This window comes from Elgaria multicarinata, chromosome 6 (genome assembly GCF_023053635.1).
Source record: "Elgaria multicarinata webbii isolate HBS135686 ecotype San Diego chromosome 6, rElgMul1.1.pri, whole genome shotgun sequence".
NCBI classification, from domain to species: domain Eukaryota; kingdom Metazoa; phylum Chordata; class Lepidosauria; order Squamata; family Anguidae; genus Elgaria; species Elgaria multicarinata.
The window spans coordinates 52,118,076-52,135,166 of NC_086176.1; the positions used below are offsets into that span (position 1 = coordinate 52,118,076).

Here is a 17,091-nt window from a genome sequence, read left to right on the forward strand (position 1 = left end):
AATTACCTGTGCTAGCTCTAGGGCTGGCATGGTTGTCGACCCATTTTGGGAATATGTTGGGGAAACAAGGATCATGTGGATCGTTGGCCAGCCCAAGCACACCTATTTTTTGCCCCGCTATTGGTGAAATACTGCTGACAGGTCAGCCATAGTGGCAGAGCTTTCTACCAGTATCCATAGAGATATCCCTACAGAGAACTTTCAAGATTTGTCACATCCAACAGGCCCTTCAGAGGGAGCATAATTTTGCTTCCTAAAAATTGTTATTTTTAAAGTGCTGTTAAAAAACAACTTAATTAAATTATGTTACGATGCAATTACTGAATGTATCTATGGGGTTATTATATTACATATTGAAACATTTCATTGCTTTCATACCTTCTCAAGCAAGAAAAAAACTAGCAACAAAAGTTGAGACTGCATTTTTTGCCATAAGCAACATATTCATTTTGCTACTGCAAAGCCTATCAATTTAATATCAAGACTTTTTCCTGATTTGCACATCACTTCCAATGTTAGCCTTTTAAATTCTGTTAAATGTACTGGGCTTAAAATTGTCCATTGGGCAATAAATCTTCAGATGATGCTTAATTATTTAATCAGTTCATTAATAAAGGCATGTATATACAATGGCACTAGTTCATTAAGGAATGATGATGCTGTTTTTTGAAGCTAATCTGTTACAAGGTTGCTGTTTAAGATCTATAATGATACCTTATGGGATGTGATATTTAATCCCAAAGCTTGGTAAAAGGGTTTGCTTGTTCAAAAAATAATTATTTTCTAATGCTGTGTGATGCATTTTTCCTCCCAAAGGAATTATGTGTTAACTGCAAGCATCTCTGTCTTTGAATTGACACTTAAAACCATTGCTCTACGTTATAACAAGTTTACAGTGGAATTTATACCAATTCCTGTAACTTCTGTTGATTTTGTATGTTTTTATGTATATTTCAAAATTTGTTATAAACAATTGAGATGAGATACAGATATTTAAACAGTGTTTTAAAAGTCTTCTCTGGACTTCGTGTATTAAAAGTAGAGAGGTTTTTTGGGCGGTGTTTTTCTCTGAATACATATATCAGAACAGTCAAATATGCATTGTCTCTTTGCTGCTTTTACCTCTGGAACAATAATTAGTATTTGCTAGTTGGGTTTTTTTTACACAGATTAATCAACATGTAAGAAAAAGCAATTTTTAACATGACTGTGAGTTTTTGCCAGATCTTTTGTGTCAACAATGAAACTGGATTGTAGCTAGATGTGTGAGAATTGTCTCTAGAACTGTTGATATGATAGGATTTGTCCAGTTTCCCTCTCCCTTTATGTAGGGAAGAAGCATGTATAAAAATTAAAATGAAGTGTTAGAGTGTTGAAATTCATAGATAGAAGTTGATGGTTCCTATAAAGATTCCACAGTCTGCCACTTCACAATGTGCCAGTGGTTAGTCACATTGGTTATACTCTGGGTATGCTCTCTGTGTTCTTATATTTGAAGAAGATAAAGTCATATAAATATTGGAGAAGGAATGTGAGAAAGTCCTTGAAATAAGTTAATTTTCTGATACGAATAAGAAAGCTGCAATATGGTCTGAATTCAATGTAATTATATGCTATGTTTCTTTGAAGTGTTTAGAGGCTGTGGGTGGCAATCACTCTGGCGTCCTGCTAATCAGAGTTCAAGAGCAAGCAAGCAGTTCTTTAAGGAGTGATGCAGGACTGAATTTATTCAATAATCCCTATTAGAGAACCAGAAGAAAGATAATCAATTAAGGTTGCTTTCAGCTGTTGTCATAAGTGTACTGAAATAAAATCTCCCATGATGCTGTAAGGGGGAAAAAACACTGTGGTGCCTCATACAGGAAATAAGTTTTTTAATGTATGTTAATATGAGATTGTATAAGTAACATGTTCTTTAAGAATAAGTTATTCATCCGTTAATTGGATAGTGTCATTTTGCTGTGCATGTTTTTTTACTATTATTTATAGCATATGCTAATAAAGTGAACTTCTCAAGGTAAAAAAAATTCAGCATTCCACCTGCTTATCCCAGTGGAACAAGAGATATTTTGCACATTTTAATTTCATAATTTGGCTTTTATTTTCTCCCAGTGAATAAAGTGCTCAAGATTAACATTACACATGCTGGGACATTCTAAGCAATCACAAAGCAGCATGTAGGAAAGTGTAGGATGTATTTGCAATTAACCCTGCCATAGTAACCTCTTTAGATGTGGGTCTTTTCCTCATGCTTCTTTTCTGTATGATGAAATGACTGACTGTTTACAATGCTTTCGCCTTCCCTGCATTTCATGCTGAGAAACCAATGTTATTTCCTGCCCACAACTACTACTTTATTCTCTTCCTTTATATTTTGCATTTCTTTAATACTAACCATTTTTCCTAGTTCTTTTAACTTCTTTAATCCAGCTTTCAGTTATGCACATTACTACCAGCTTTATTTGAGATTCCTCTTAAGTAATTTTTTTCTCTTCTATATAGCTTGTATAGTGCATTGACTCTCGTTCATAATTGGCTATACCATCCCTTGGATATATTCAGTAAGCCAGTACTGCTGACTTCTCCAGGAGGAAAGAAAGTGGGATTGGAGATTCCCATACTAACAAACTTGGAAAATGGAATTGTACCCTATAAAATTAACTGTGTAGTATTGGATGGGCAATCCCTTCCAACACTACAGAAGGGGTGAGAGTAAATATCCTGAACTGATGCAGCCATAGCAATATGGAAGGGACCATGACATTGCATGTTCCCTTCACTCCTATTTGTCTTTCAGAGTACACATTCCATTCTCAGGGCCAAAGAGTTGTTAGCCAAGAATCTGACACCATGATTTGAAACTGGTTTCAGATAGTTTCAGTGGAAACATGGTTAGCCATGCAGCCACTGTTGATATAATAGTTAACAATGCTTATAATCCTTCAGTAAGTAAGTTTTCATTGAAGGTTGAGGACAAAATATTAGATATTACAACCTAAAAATGCATACCCTCCCTATCTTGAACAGTGTGTTATTACAAACACTATACAGTAGTCTGGTGCAAAGGTAATGCAGCCACATTGCTTAAGCACTGTTCAGTAATCAGATGGAGACTTCAGAATTATGCTCCCTCCTACTCCCTGTCTCATTTTGGCCTGATGTTTATTGTCTTGATAAGTAACCATTTACTCTTTTTTCTCATTCCAATTGTATAAGACAATGTCTCTCTAGCTCTGCAAAAATGCCATACACATTGATGGAGCTACATAAATAATAAGAATTAATAATGGCCACAGAATAGCCAGATGTTTTAGAAAGGTGGAAATTACTCAGGTGGAAGTGGAGAAAGAGGTGGAGATCACTAATGGCCAGATGTTTTAGGAAGAGGTGGAGATCACTCAGGTCCAATTCATATCGGTAGTGTTAACCATGTGTACAGGGTTCATACCCTTGTTGGGATACCCATATCCCTGCCTTTCACATTAAGTTCTTATAGTGCCTTAAATGGAATCACCGTGCATGAAAATGTATGATCACAGCTACACTATAATGAAGTACTGATTGCCCATATAGGGTATTTGCATGTATGGCTGGCTGGCACCTCATGTCTTTGTATGATCAGAAAATCAATATATATTCATTACTATAAGATAAGGAAAGGAAAGGCAATGGGTGTATCTATGCCATAAATATTAGCTAGTTGGAAACAGCAAACAGCAGAGGACCTCTATTAGTTTCCTAGAAGCATCTGACCACCCATGGTCAGTAGCAGAATGATGGAGTGCTTGTGCAATCCAAAATAACTGCTCTTTTTTATCTCTTGCTCACACTGCCTCAAGGATGAGACAAAGGTACTCATAGCTTGTACACGTGATTGCTCCTATCAGTGTGAGCAATTAAACCCTAAACTAGCTTTAATGATTAATTCAATAGAAATAGGGACTTGGCCCCTGTCATAATACTTTGTTTTATTCCAGATTGGATTGTTTAATATGTTCTGTGTGAGTCTTCTGTTGGAGACTGGAAAGTTCAGCTTGTTCAGAATGAGACAGCCAGGCTGTTTAGTAACTGGGTCTGATCACTGAGCACATACTGTGCCTATTTTGCATGAGCTAAACTGCCTAAAAGTTACTTTGCAGGCACAATTCAAAGTACTGGTGTTAATCTAAAGCCTAAATGGCCTGGGACCAGATTTGTTTAAGGAACACTTACTTCAATGCAAACACAGCCATTTGATGAAATCATCTGACAAGATTTCACTCAGTGCTTCAGCTTTCTTAGGCTAGACTGGAGGCTACAAGGGAAACGAGGCTTCACCTGTTCACACTGTTGTGGGACTCTACCCAAAGGAGATCATCTGGCTGGCTTCCTTCTGATCTTCTAGACATTGGTTAAGACATTTTTTCCCATAGGAAATCTACCATTGTTGAGTTTAGGTTCTATGTAGCTTTTTATGTTTCAAGGTAATAATGGTTTAATTGCTGCCTTGAGGGCACTTGGTGGGTGGAAAGGAGGTATATAAATAAGTAATAAATAAGATAAAGAATATACTAATAAGCAAGGATAGTTTTTTTAATGCTTCATTTGGGAATCTGTCTCGGTCTTTTGATATTTGTATTGCTAATACTCAGAATAGTATTATTTATTTATTTATTTATTTATTGTATTTCTATACAGCCCAATAGCCGAAGCTCTCTGGGCAGTTTACAAAGAGTATTAAAAGAGTATTGCTAATACTCAGAGGAGCAACACTTGTGGGAGGGTATCCTATTTTCTTTTTTCTTTTTTTAGATTTGTGTTGGAACTCAGGTTAGTAGAAGAAAAGTTGTAGGGAGCCACTATGCTATTATTGCCAGTTTGTATTGATCACTACAGGAAAGCAATGGATGGAAAAAGGTGTGTGTATTTCATTAATTTTAAGGATTCTTATTAGATTCTAAAACTAAAATACTTGAGAGCTGTTTAATATGATCTTTCAAGCAAAAACTACACAATAATATTTGGAATATATAGAAGTCTGGTACAAATTTTTAGAAATACGGACCTTGATTTTTGCAAATTGTGGAAGTGATTGGGAGCCCCTTGAATGGATGGCAAGGGTCAAACTTTAATACAATTGTGGGATAACAATGAGTAAGTCTTCTATGTTCTGTTTTTAAATCACTGCTCTCTTTTGATCTTAAGGATCAACACTCCTCTTGCCGAAGGAGGTTTACTAATATTTTACTTTCCTGTCATCCAAAACCTATTTTAAAACTCATTTTCCCAAATTAAAATTGACATTTGATTGGTTAAATTGTATATATATATATAATAGTTTGTGCTATACAGCTAGAAAAACAAACTTGCAAGTGCTGGAATATTTTTTTAGAAGCCATCATCAAATTTCTAGGTGCTTGGAATCTTTACAGGCCTGCATTTGAGCTTGACAGATTGAATTAAATATTGTTTTTGAAAAAGGTATTCAGATACCTTGCAGCAAGGTTTTAAGAACTGATGGTATTTCTTAATATGGCTGTATAAAGTCCTTAAATTTTTTAAAAAATCAATAGGGTAAAGTGTTCAAGTCAATAACTGCTGTTTCTATTCTCACAGCGTTGCAGGAGGGGAACTCTTTGATTTTTTAGCTGAAAAGGAATCCCTGACTGAAGAGGAGGCCACAGAATTTCTCAAGCAAATCCTTAATGGTGTTAACTATCTGCACTCTCTGCAAATTGCACACTTTGATCTCAAGGTACATTGGATAGCTTTTTTAAAAGTTTTTTTTTTAAGTCTGTATAAAAGCAGGCATTAAAACTCGGCTATCTAAAGCAAATCTCCCTAATCTTAATGTAAATTCTTTGGAAAGAATTGGGAATCTTGCAGCTGCTCTGTGTTGCACAATACAGCTATAAAGTCTGAAAGTAATGCGGCAAGTATGCACAATCCTGGTATCCGTCAAGATTCAAGGTATAAAATCACTGTTTTCCCATAGCAATTTTAATGTGTAGACATGTCCTTTTATTTTGCAAATATACATTGTGTTCATATTAGGGATCTAAATATCGTGTGTGTGTATAATATATTGAATACTTACCTTTGTTAGTCTTCAATTTATTTTGAGACTCGGAGACATTTCTGGGGAGGTAGGTGGGGTGTCTAGAGATTATGATTAAGAAAACTGAAATATAGAGTATGGCAATGCTTTGCAACTGTTCACACACAACCAATATTTTCTTTCAAAGCCTGAGAACATAATGTTGCTGGATAGAAATGTACCAAAGCCTCGAATCAAGATCATTGACTTCGGCTTAGCGCACAAAATAGACTTTAGCAATGAGTTTAAGAACATTTTTGGGACACCCGAATTTGTTGGTGAGTATTTTGCTTGATTAAATTGCCTTTACGACATGTTTGCATGACTGTTCCAAAATGGGTTGGTTGCTGCCCCTGCAAAACTGATCTCCACAGTGCATACGTGTACTATCTTGCCTGTCCTCTGTGTTCTGTGCTCAGAATGGAGTTAGTTTATGGACAAGATTATGAACAGCAGAACAATACTTTGGGCATGATATAGCAGTACATATTTTTCGAAGTACTTTCTTTGCCCCACTTTCTTTAAGGTAGCCATGGAAAATAAATGTACAGAAATTGTAAGGCCATGCACATTTTCCTTGCCATCTGGCTCACATATACCCATGCTAGGTATTTGTGGCAGATGAATGACCTGACTTCAAAAACCAAAACTAAGAACCAACTCCTCCCAGTTTGTAAAAGCTTCCCTGCCTAGTCACATTGTGTCATGCCAAATAGTGGCTATTTACAGCCCTGCTTTAGAGGGTTTGCTAATAAAGCAGTCATAAGACCCCTCCTGAAGATTTCCCTGGACACTGATGATCTAACTAATCATCAATCTCCGGCAAATCTCCTTTTGGGGGGGGCAAGTAGGTTGTTGCTATCCAGCCGTGGGCAGAGAGACAAGCTCTGCTGCTAGTAAAAGCTTTTATGTAATAAATTCTTCTTTAATGAGCTTGACGCGTTTTGGATAAAATCCTTCTTCAGCCCTCAGCTTTTTCTTTTAGTGTCCCCACCAAGAACTGCGCTTTCAAAATCACTCCTCCTATCCAGAGATTTTCTGGATGATACTGATTTTCCTGGTCTCATTTCAATCTGGCTTTCAACCTAGTTCTGGATTGAAACTGCTTTGCCCTCCCAAGTGGGTGGTATATGCTGAGAGAGCAAAATGACTAGGGGCATGTCTACACCCAGCCCTATATCCTGGGCTAGTCCCTGGATCGTCTCTGCATCCAAATTTATTTATTTATTTATTCCATTTTTATACCGCTGAATAGCTGAAGCTCTCTGGGCGGTTCATCCAAATGACAGAAAGGGGTCCTGGGGGCAACCCGGGATGACCAGGGACTTCCCCCCGATATCTGAGACCGCAGAAAACCTGATTTTTCTGCAGTCCCAGGACCATCCCAAGGAGTGCAGGCCATGTGGCCGCTGCTACTGGGTTGTCCCTTCCTCCCCGTGAGTAGCAGGGCTCTTAAAATGGGCACGGAGCTGCGTGGGGGCTGTCCATGCCCATTGGGGTGAGGAGCGGGTTAACTGGGGGTTTATCCTTCCTTTTGCGGAGGAGCACAATTGCTCTCCTTCTCATGCTGCAGAAAAAATGGCAGCCACAACAAACCTCTTTCCTTCTGGGACATCCCGCAGCTGTCAAGATGCTGGGGGAAGATCGTGGAAACAGGTTAAGTCTGTGATCCTCCCCGCTCCCTCCCTCTACACCCTTAAGGTGTAGACATGCCCTAGTTCTCTTATTGTCATGGACCTCTTAACGGCATTAGATACGATTGGCCATTCTTTCGGATAACCACTGCTATCCAGCGGTTTCTCTCTTCCCCAATGAGTCAATTTGAGAAGATGGTGTTGAGAGACTGTAATGTGATAGTCTTCCTCAAAGCTCTGTTACAGGTATGGGGGATTTTGGCCCATGGGGACTCCCCACCACCTTCTTCTACAGGCCCTGCCCCTTCTCAGGGAGGTAAAAGCATTTATCTCTTATTAGCATGTGAACAAAAATGGTAGCTTTTCCTGCTGATTGTGGTATACTTGACTGAGAAGTTAAAACCTTCTCACCCAGCATACCATGATGCAGATAAATATCAGGAACTCTGAACACACCTCAGGTGATTTGCAGCAGCTCTGAATCCACTTTCATACACTGAAGAAAAGGAACGGCTAAGTAAATAGAATGCTCTCAATGAAAAAAAAGGTATATTAAAATGTAAAAAACTATTTACATGCCTCTTTATATGCTGCAACAGATAAAGCAAAGGCAATGTGAAGGAAGAATGGGGGAAGTACTTAATATTAAATTCAGTTACAAGGCACTAATAATAGTCCAATAAAGGCATGGGGGAGATTAATGAATGTTTCTAAATTAGACTCAAAAATTACTTGAAAAATGTGAAAATACCAACAACAGTGTAGACGATTTATACAATATAGTGAAGGAAAGCAGAAGGAAGCATTGCATAAACATAGCATAACAGGAAGGTGATAGAACTCTATAATTAGCCCAGCAAAGCATGAGCAAAGTTGTTTCTATATCCAAAACAAAGAACAAAAACCAGGACGAGGACATAGAACAAAGACAAGGTGATAAGGAGGGGGAGGGACCATTAGATTAACATAAAAGAAGAAACCAAGCATTAACAAAGCAGAGTGAAATAATGGGGTATGAAAAATGGCAAACATGAAAACTGGTAACAATGGGACAGAAAGGAAGATTTTTTTGTCAATAGAATGAAGAAAAATGAAATTGTCATGAAGATGATAAACCATACAGGAATTTTGCACAAGGCACTGGGGGAGTTAAGCTGGTTTATATCCCAAAAGCCAAACTATTTTAAAAATTGGGGCAAACGCCAGAAGGGAAGAAAAGAGGACTTCCAGGACCTGTATGTTTACATATATTAACAGAGTAGGGAAGAAATTGCATAGAAAAGAGAATAACAAAGAAATAAAGCTGAACACATAAATATTCATCAAGCAGAAATAAAAAAGTAAAAAACTGTTAAACAGAATTTGAGTGTGTTGCTGGAGCACAAAGTATTCATTTTATGGCTTTAAAAAACCTTTTCAGAGTACCAAACATATCATCATCAATAGGCAATTCGATATGTATATGTCAATATAGATTAGGCATATATTTCAGGTGTGAGAAGAGGTGGTCTTTACATGGAAAGATAACTGTTCCTTTAGTAGGATGTGTGAGATCTGTGAATTGTTCTTATAACTGTTTACCATCCTCTTTCATAGCTTTTTGTACATAATATTTGCCAATGTAATACACTTTTTGTTGTATCTGTTGTATCCTGCCTGGATTTATTATTTCATTGGAAAATTTTATATTCCATTTTCTAAAACAAAGCTTCCACAATATGTAAAATGAATAGGCTTATAAAATAGGAAGTTAAAACAGTAAATTAAACTCTAATTTATAACAACCAAAAATAGCATCAGAAAAGCAAACATGACAGAGGACCAGTGACATCTTTTAAAAGCTCAGGAGAATAACATTGTCTTGCAGTGCAGTTCTACTTGGAAATAAGTCACACTGAATTCAATGAGACCTAATTCCTGATTAGTATGTATGTCAGAGCTTTCCAAACTGTGTGTCGTGACACGTTAGTGTGTCAGCTGCAGTGTGTAGATGTGTCACGCGAATGTAACGAGAAACCTTTGAATCTATGTGAAATAAGCAATACCAACTTGCATGCATTTTTACGTAGCAAAGGTGCCGATTAGTATGATGCACTAGTATATTCCCCTTCTGTCGTATCCGTGTATGCACACCACGGTCGAGGGATCATACAGGTACTGCGCATGCGCAGTATGCATAATTGGGTCAAAACAGCTGATTCGGCTGCGCCTGAAGTGACGCATTTGAGAAATTCCATGGGTCCAGTTTTTTGATAGAACACCGTCTCAACCACCACTTGATCGCAGCTAGACAAAATTGGTTCAGTGTGAAAAGTCTTGGAAATGTATATTATCTTGCAAATCATATATTTTTAAAAATATAAATGAAAGGTTTTCATGAGATATGTTGTGTCCCCATACATTTCGTTATTACAATTTATGTATGTGTCCGTATCTCTTATAAGGGGTTAATTTAACCTTCGGTTTGCTAGTAAAACTGAATTACTGTGTCGCGAAATGATGCATGTCTAAAAAGTGTGTCACCAATATGAAAAGGTTGGAAAGCTCTGATGTGTGTATAGGATTGCAGTGTTAATCTATGGAATGTGTTTTTTTAAAAATACAGGGAACAGTGTATCATAACGTAACAAGTCTATAATTTACAAAGGTGCAAAATATAGCAACTGAAACTTTTTCACATATCACCAGTTGTTGGAAGAAATGCAATTTGATAATTGGCTTTGTCCTGTTGTCTAGAAAGTAGACGTTCTCTTTGTAGAATGTATTGTTTATAAATTAGCAAGTAGTAGGATGCTATACAGAAATAAATATTGTTGTCTCACTGCCCTACTGTTTTGACTATGTACTAAAGCAACTCCTTTGTCTTTTAGCTCCTGAAATAGTTAACTATGAACCACTTGGCCTTGAGGCAGACATGTGGTAAGTTCTCAATTTTTCTATCACTTGAATTATTTGTAATTTTGCTATATCTGTGTTTGAACGCTAATAAAAACTTTTTTTCTCCTCCTACTTTCCTTTACAGGAGCATTGGCGTAATAACTTACATTCTGTAAGTATTAAAACTTTAAATCATTTTGTTTGCATTTCAGGGTATTAATCCAGCCCAAAAAACTCATACTCAGTCACTCAGGGCCAAGCTACACATTCTTCAAATCAAGCAGAGCAATGCATGATTGTCTTACTTACCTCAGTGTAATCATGTATGGCCCTGATTCGGATTGGGACTGTGGAGCTTTGAGAGGGGAAGATTTAAACTTCTTTTTTGGCTGCCCCAATTTGTCCTAAAATTAACAAACCAAAAAAACATTTCCCTTAGTTCCAATGGAGACATTTTTTCTAAACCTCCCCTTCCCCCAGCAGGGAATGTAATTTCAGCATGAAAATGGGAGGGAAGCTTTAATCTGCCCCTTCCCAAAATGCCATAGTGCCAATCTGAATAGCTCTACTATGTATGACTTGAAGAACGTTTGGCCCTCAACTATCCAGGTCCAAAGAGCTCTTAATCAGAATTTGTTAAAAAATAGTTGTACAAATATTAGAATGTATACTGCAGTATAGATTTATTACAAAGCATGTCTTTCTGTCAGTATTTATAATATGGGCTGTATCCAATGTTGGTCCTATGTAGTCCTATGTCATAGGTCCTATGATCCATTAAACTGTATGTGACAAACTAACATTGGCTACAACCCTGTGGTTTATTTTGACATAATAACTCCATATACCTTGAATTAGTTGTGTTCTTCTGTTAATGATCAAAGAGAACAGACATAAATTTTGTAAGTTGCAGTGACTGTGAGAAGATAGTTCAAAAGCCTTGTTTCAGATTAGACTGTTTCAGATTTACTTAAACAAACAAACAAAAATACATGCTAGAATTAAGCTTTCTTTCTTGGAGTAAAATCTTCCATAAAACATAATAGCTATTGTGATCAAACTTTATTTTTACAGTCTAAGTGGTGCATCACCATTTCTTGGGGAGACGAAGCAAGAAACATTAGCTAATGTGTCTGCAGTAAACTATGACTTTGAGGAAGAATTCTTCAGTAATACCAGTGCTCTAGCTAAAGATTTTATAAGAAGACTTCTAATTAAAGATCCAAAGTGAGTTTCTTCCAGGATATATTTCGGGATATCAAGTGCATGGAAATAACCGGTAGCTTCCGTTGGCCCTTTTGGAATAAGGGAAATCTCAATGAGTGTTTTGTGGCTATGGCAGCCATTTTATGAAAGCCCATTACACTTCCTCAATATTCCAAATGTGCCTAATCCAAAAAGATTGGGAACCCCTGTGTTACAGCCAGTGTGGTGTAGCAATTGCTGTGTTGGACTGGGACCAGGAGGACCCCAGTTCAAATCCCCAGTCAGCCATGCACTGGGTACCCTGGGAATTCACTATTGCCTGGTTCGTACATCATTTTAAGCCGTGATGGTTTATAAGCTACTCCTAGTTTCCACCCACACGATTGAACAAATAAGTTACTATGAGTAGCTTATTTTCCCCACTCTTATCTCTCCTCCCTTTGCAGTCTTTCCGCTCTCCTCCCTCTGCAGTCTTCCGTCTCGGCTGGGATGGTGGCTTCCCCTGCAGTGGAAACCCTGCACTGCCACTACGTCACCTGCATCTCTCTGATTGGCCTGTCTCACACTAGGGGTTTATTCTTCTGTCTCGTCTCTCTGTCGGATCTCTGCCATTATCGGTGCATTGCCGATGGTTAGCCACTTTTCTGCTCGTCTCACCCCTCCCAGTCAATGGCACCCCATTCTCAAGGCATTCCTTCCTGCTCCCACCCCCTTTCACCACCACTGCTGCCCGCTTCCCAGCAAGTTTTCAAAGCCCACCTTTATTCCTGCCGGTGTGCACCAAAAGGGGATTGGGGGGTCTAACTCCTTGACAGTTTGCTGGAATGGGGTGAAATTTTATATGTGGGATACCCTCACAGGGAGCATCATAATGCTGCACTGGTTAACTGCACGTCTTTCATTTTTTATGGAAAAGTAATCAGGAAAAAGAAGTGGTGGAGTGTAACTCCGTGGCACTTTGCAGGACTAGAGCGAAAACTCACAGACAGATGTCCCTCATGAGAATGCACCCATTGCATGGCAAAAACACTGCACGGCTCCTGCTGCATGCACTGCTGGGGGAATGGGTGAAATTGGTGGCAACAAGGCAGAGACAGAAGAAGATGCCGTTCCTCTCTGGTTGGCCAGCTGTGTGCTAAGGGGCACCTTTGCCTTGTCCCCTTCTTCTGTCTCTGCCTTTCCATGCTTTTCACTTGCCTGCCTGTATCCACCTGTCTTTGCACTTAGCAAACCATGCTTCCCCCCTACCCCAGCCCAGCCCCAAAAGGGTGTGGTGACCTTAAACCCTTGGAAGTTTTCAGGACCGGGACAAAACTTCATACACAGCTTCCCCTAGTCGGGAGGCAACCAATACACCACTAAAACCCTGGGTGATTTGCCTCAAAAAGGGGGTAGCAGGAAGTTTGCAGGAACAGGACAAAATTTCACACACAGGTTCCCATTGTGGGGAGGCACCCAAGACCTGAACTAAAACCCTATGTAGCCATGCCTCTTTGTGGGAAATGGGGAGGGGGGTTGACACTATTGGAAGTTTGCAGAGCACAGAGGGGAGGGATGAGGGTGGAGACGGACGGAGAACACAATCTGTTGCTTGGCAGATCTCAGAATCCGATATCTGCCAGCTAAAGCAAAGCAGTGACAGTGGCAGTGGTTTTGGCTGCTCTTGTCAAGCAACTCTGTAGGCGATCTTTGAACAACTCTTTAAACCATCATGGAGCACCAGATGACTCGCTAAGCTATGATGGTTTAAATAAACCTCACTGCCAGACTATGGCTTATCAGGGTAGCTTATTTTGGATAAATAAGCCACCGTGGTTGGGGGAAACCGCTCACAGATGACACAATGGACCATCATGGCTTATTCAGAAAAATAAACCATCATGGTTTATCTTGACATACGAACCCAATCTATCTCTCAGCCTAATCTACCTTGCAGGTTTGTTGAGAGGATAAAATGGATGAAAACATGTATATTGTCTTGAGCTTCCTGAAGAAAAGCATGCTTAAAAAAATAATAAAACATATTTGTTTCTCCTTTAAAAGGAAAAGAATGACAATTCAAGACAGCTTGCAGCACCCTTGGATCAAGGTGAGTGTGCAATGCAAAGATTACTCTCTTTACTCTCTTATTAGTCACGTTTGCTTTTGTCAGCCTTTTGACAGGCTCATGAGCATAAGCTTCTCCTTGTGCTGCCTTCTTTTCCTATTCTCGCTGATTCTTCCTGCCCCCTCCCCACCATCCAAAATAGAACAGGGCACTCACTGGTTAGAAAGACTTGAGGGATGTGACCCAATCTTCCTTCCTTTACAAATGGCCGCATTTTCAATAGCTGATCCTTATATTTTAGACTAAACTGATTTATCTTAAGCACCAAGCAATACTAAAATATCAGAGGATGGAAGGATTAGTAGGTAAGCAAATGAAAATAAAATGTATCTAAAAGATCCACACCTTTATAAGAGGAAAGGAGTCATAACTGTGTAGTCCTTCCACACTTACACCAGGGTTTGTCAGCTGCAACCCTTCTGCCATCATTATCTTCCTTTTTAGAATATAGCATTTAAAATTTCTTTTCATTTCCTCACAGCCTAAAGATACCTTACAAGCACTTAGTAGAAAAGCATCTGCAGTAAATATGGAGAAATTCAAAAAGTTTGCAGCTCGAAGGAAATGGAAAGTAAGGTCTAATAAATCTTTATGATATTCTGATATGGCTTTGTTGCTAGAAAAAGTATATGTAATGATATGTATTTTGATGTTTAAAGCTATTGAGAGCTTGAGCCTTGCCTTAAATTATTTGTTCTAAGAATTCAAACTTAATCCTCTTGCCTGTTTTTTTAACTTTTAGAATGAAATTGGTAATGGGGCAAGAGCACCTGTTCATTACAGCTGAGCAATGTATAGCATTTCCATTGTAGTGAGGAAGGAAAAAGGATCAGCAGGAAGTAAGATCAGCAAGGAGTTTCCCGCAAACTGTGAGAATGAGAGACATACATGGCAACTTGGAAGGAAGACATGTAGTAGAGAGTACATAAATATCATCGAGGTATAGTAACTGTGAGTGGAGAGAGAGAGGGGGGCCTAACAGTGAAGCCCAAAAGTAGAAAAGAGAAATCTTTCTTGAAACAGATCAACAAATATAACATGGATAGGTGCTGATGACTTTAGCACTCTACATTTTTTCCAAGCCTGTCTTATATCTTACTCTCATATGACTTTCTAATGTGATAAGGCACTACAAAGTGTTTTTATCACATTAATTTCAAGTACGCCTTGTGAGACTTCTTGTGTGACAAGAACCTCTTGAAAATTAGATGCATCATATAACTTAGAGTGGTGTGTTTTATAAAGGGCCTGTTCAGAAGACACCTTAAACCTTGCTGGTTAAATCTTTTGCTTAAGCAGCAGGGTTTAAGGACCCTTGTATGATGTGTTTTACTAAAACCTGCTCACTCACTGACCACAGCCGGGCTGTCTGCAGCAGGGTTAGTGGCTCTAACCATGGCTTAAAGTGCTGTGTGCAACAGCACGGCTTGTGGTTAATGCTAACCCCAGAAAAACACAGTTTCGCTAACCACAGAACCTGAAGTGTCATCTGAACAGGCCCCAGTGTGACTCATACATATAACAAATACATTTCTAACCTGGTAAATGCCATATCCCACAAGGGCACATTGATTATATGCCACATAGTATTAACATGGTAATATTGATGCTAATGTTGCTCACAGGTGACCATCTTTTGATAAACTGATTATTACCAGTCAGATATGATCAGTGCATATTTCCTCAAAGGGGACTAAAAGTTAAGAGACAGTTATTTATTTTGGTGGTTGCAGGAGTGAATTCTAAGTCCAGAGCTCTGTGGGGTAAAGGGGAAAGAAAAGGAGGCAATCAGTGTTTTGAATTTGGACAACAGGGACAGAGAGAATATTTTTTAGCTACAGTTAGCTGGACTGGAAGCAGCTGTGGGGCTTCATTTGCTCTCCAGGAATCTGATTTAGAATTAACTGTTTTTCTGCCTGCAACATAAACATACTTGCTTCCTCTATGCTGAGCTTCCGACTGAATAGATATTACAAAATACACACACATCGTAACTCACTAGCCTCTGTCATCCAAAAGAAACTATACCTTGTAGCATTACCCCATGGATTTCTCACTGTTCAGGGAAGCAAGGAAAAATGTTATCGCCTTCTGATGAATTGACCATATAAAGATATAGTTATTATGCCTTAGATTTATGTTTGTCTTGAGACTTAGCTGGACTTGCTAGTTCAGCAACATAGCCTGCAGAACTTAAATATTATGTGAAAGTCCTATCATAAGTTGTTATGTTTTCACATAAACATTTGTCTTTTCTCTTATAAAAGCAATCTGTGCGCTTAATATCATTATGCCAAAGATTATCAAGATCATTTTTGTCCAGAAGTAACATGAGTGTGGCTAGGAGTGATGACACCCTGGTAAGTAAATGCATGCGTTATGATGATTTCCTTAAAATGTAACATCTTCTGAACTGAACTGTGTGCAATCAGTATCCTGTAGATGGTTCATACTGATGCTAAAGAAATGAGTGATAAATGTAGACAGGAGACAATACCTATAATCTAATTTAAGATGGTTGGTGAAATTTTACACAGTTGCTTCTACTCTCAATATTTCTAGTCAATGCTAATTTATCCCAGCCTTACCAGTGAAAGTTTGAGTATCATGAACTGGGATTATTATTATTCAGAAACTAACCAGAAGCCTGGCTCCCTTGTTCTTTGCAGACATTTTAATTTCAGCACTGATTTTCCTGATAGACATTGTGACACTGAGGTATGGAGAGCTCTTTCCCCTTCTCCTTGCAGTCCTTACCCATGCTGCCATCTGCGTGATACATCTCAGGATGTGGTCACCCTGTTTGATTTTGTGCAGCAGTAGACCAAAATGTTTTGTGAAAGGGATGAAAGAGATAACTCTCTGGCAGTCTCAGTAAGCCACTGCCTGGCAGCACAGAGGGATTTTTTGAGGCAGTCTTGAACAGGGAAGGAGGGAGTCTCATGTACATCTCACCCAAGACCAGCTGCTGAAGTCACACCATTGTGAATCGGTTGATTTGGCCCATCCGCACTTGCATCATGGAGCCAGAGGCTTGGATAAAAGGGGATGAGGGAAGTCCTGCTTCCATTTTCCCTGCATCCTTTCATCCACACTACCAACTTCATGATGTACGATGCACTCTCTCACCCTTATCTCCTTTTTCCACAACTCTTTACGATGGAGAAGTAGGGTCACAAGTGGGCCTCTTT

At 38.8% G+C, this 17,091-nt stretch overlaps 1 protein-coding gene across 1 annotated transcript in view; it reads left to right on the forward strand.

Annotated features, from left to right (window-relative positions):
- DAPK1 (death associated protein kinase 1) overlaps positions 1-17,091 on the forward strand; it is a 93,214-nt gene that overhangs the window by 36,352 nt on the left and 39,771 nt on the right. Inside the window, exons 3-10 of the mRNA XM_063129412.1 lie at positions 5,596-5,734; positions 6,225-6,354; positions 10,581-10,629; positions 10,733-10,759; positions 11,662-11,814; positions 13,837-13,882; positions 14,382-14,471; positions 16,168-16,260. Coding sequence (XP_062985482.1) covers positions 5,596-5,734; positions 6,225-6,354; positions 10,581-10,629; positions 10,733-10,759; positions 11,662-11,814; positions 13,837-13,882; positions 14,382-14,471; positions 16,168-16,260 — 727 coding nt within the window. The remainder of the gene's footprint in view (positions 1-5,595; positions 5,735-6,224; positions 6,355-10,580; positions 10,630-10,732; positions 10,760-11,661; positions 11,815-13,836; positions 13,883-14,381; positions 14,472-16,167; positions 16,261-17,091) is intronic.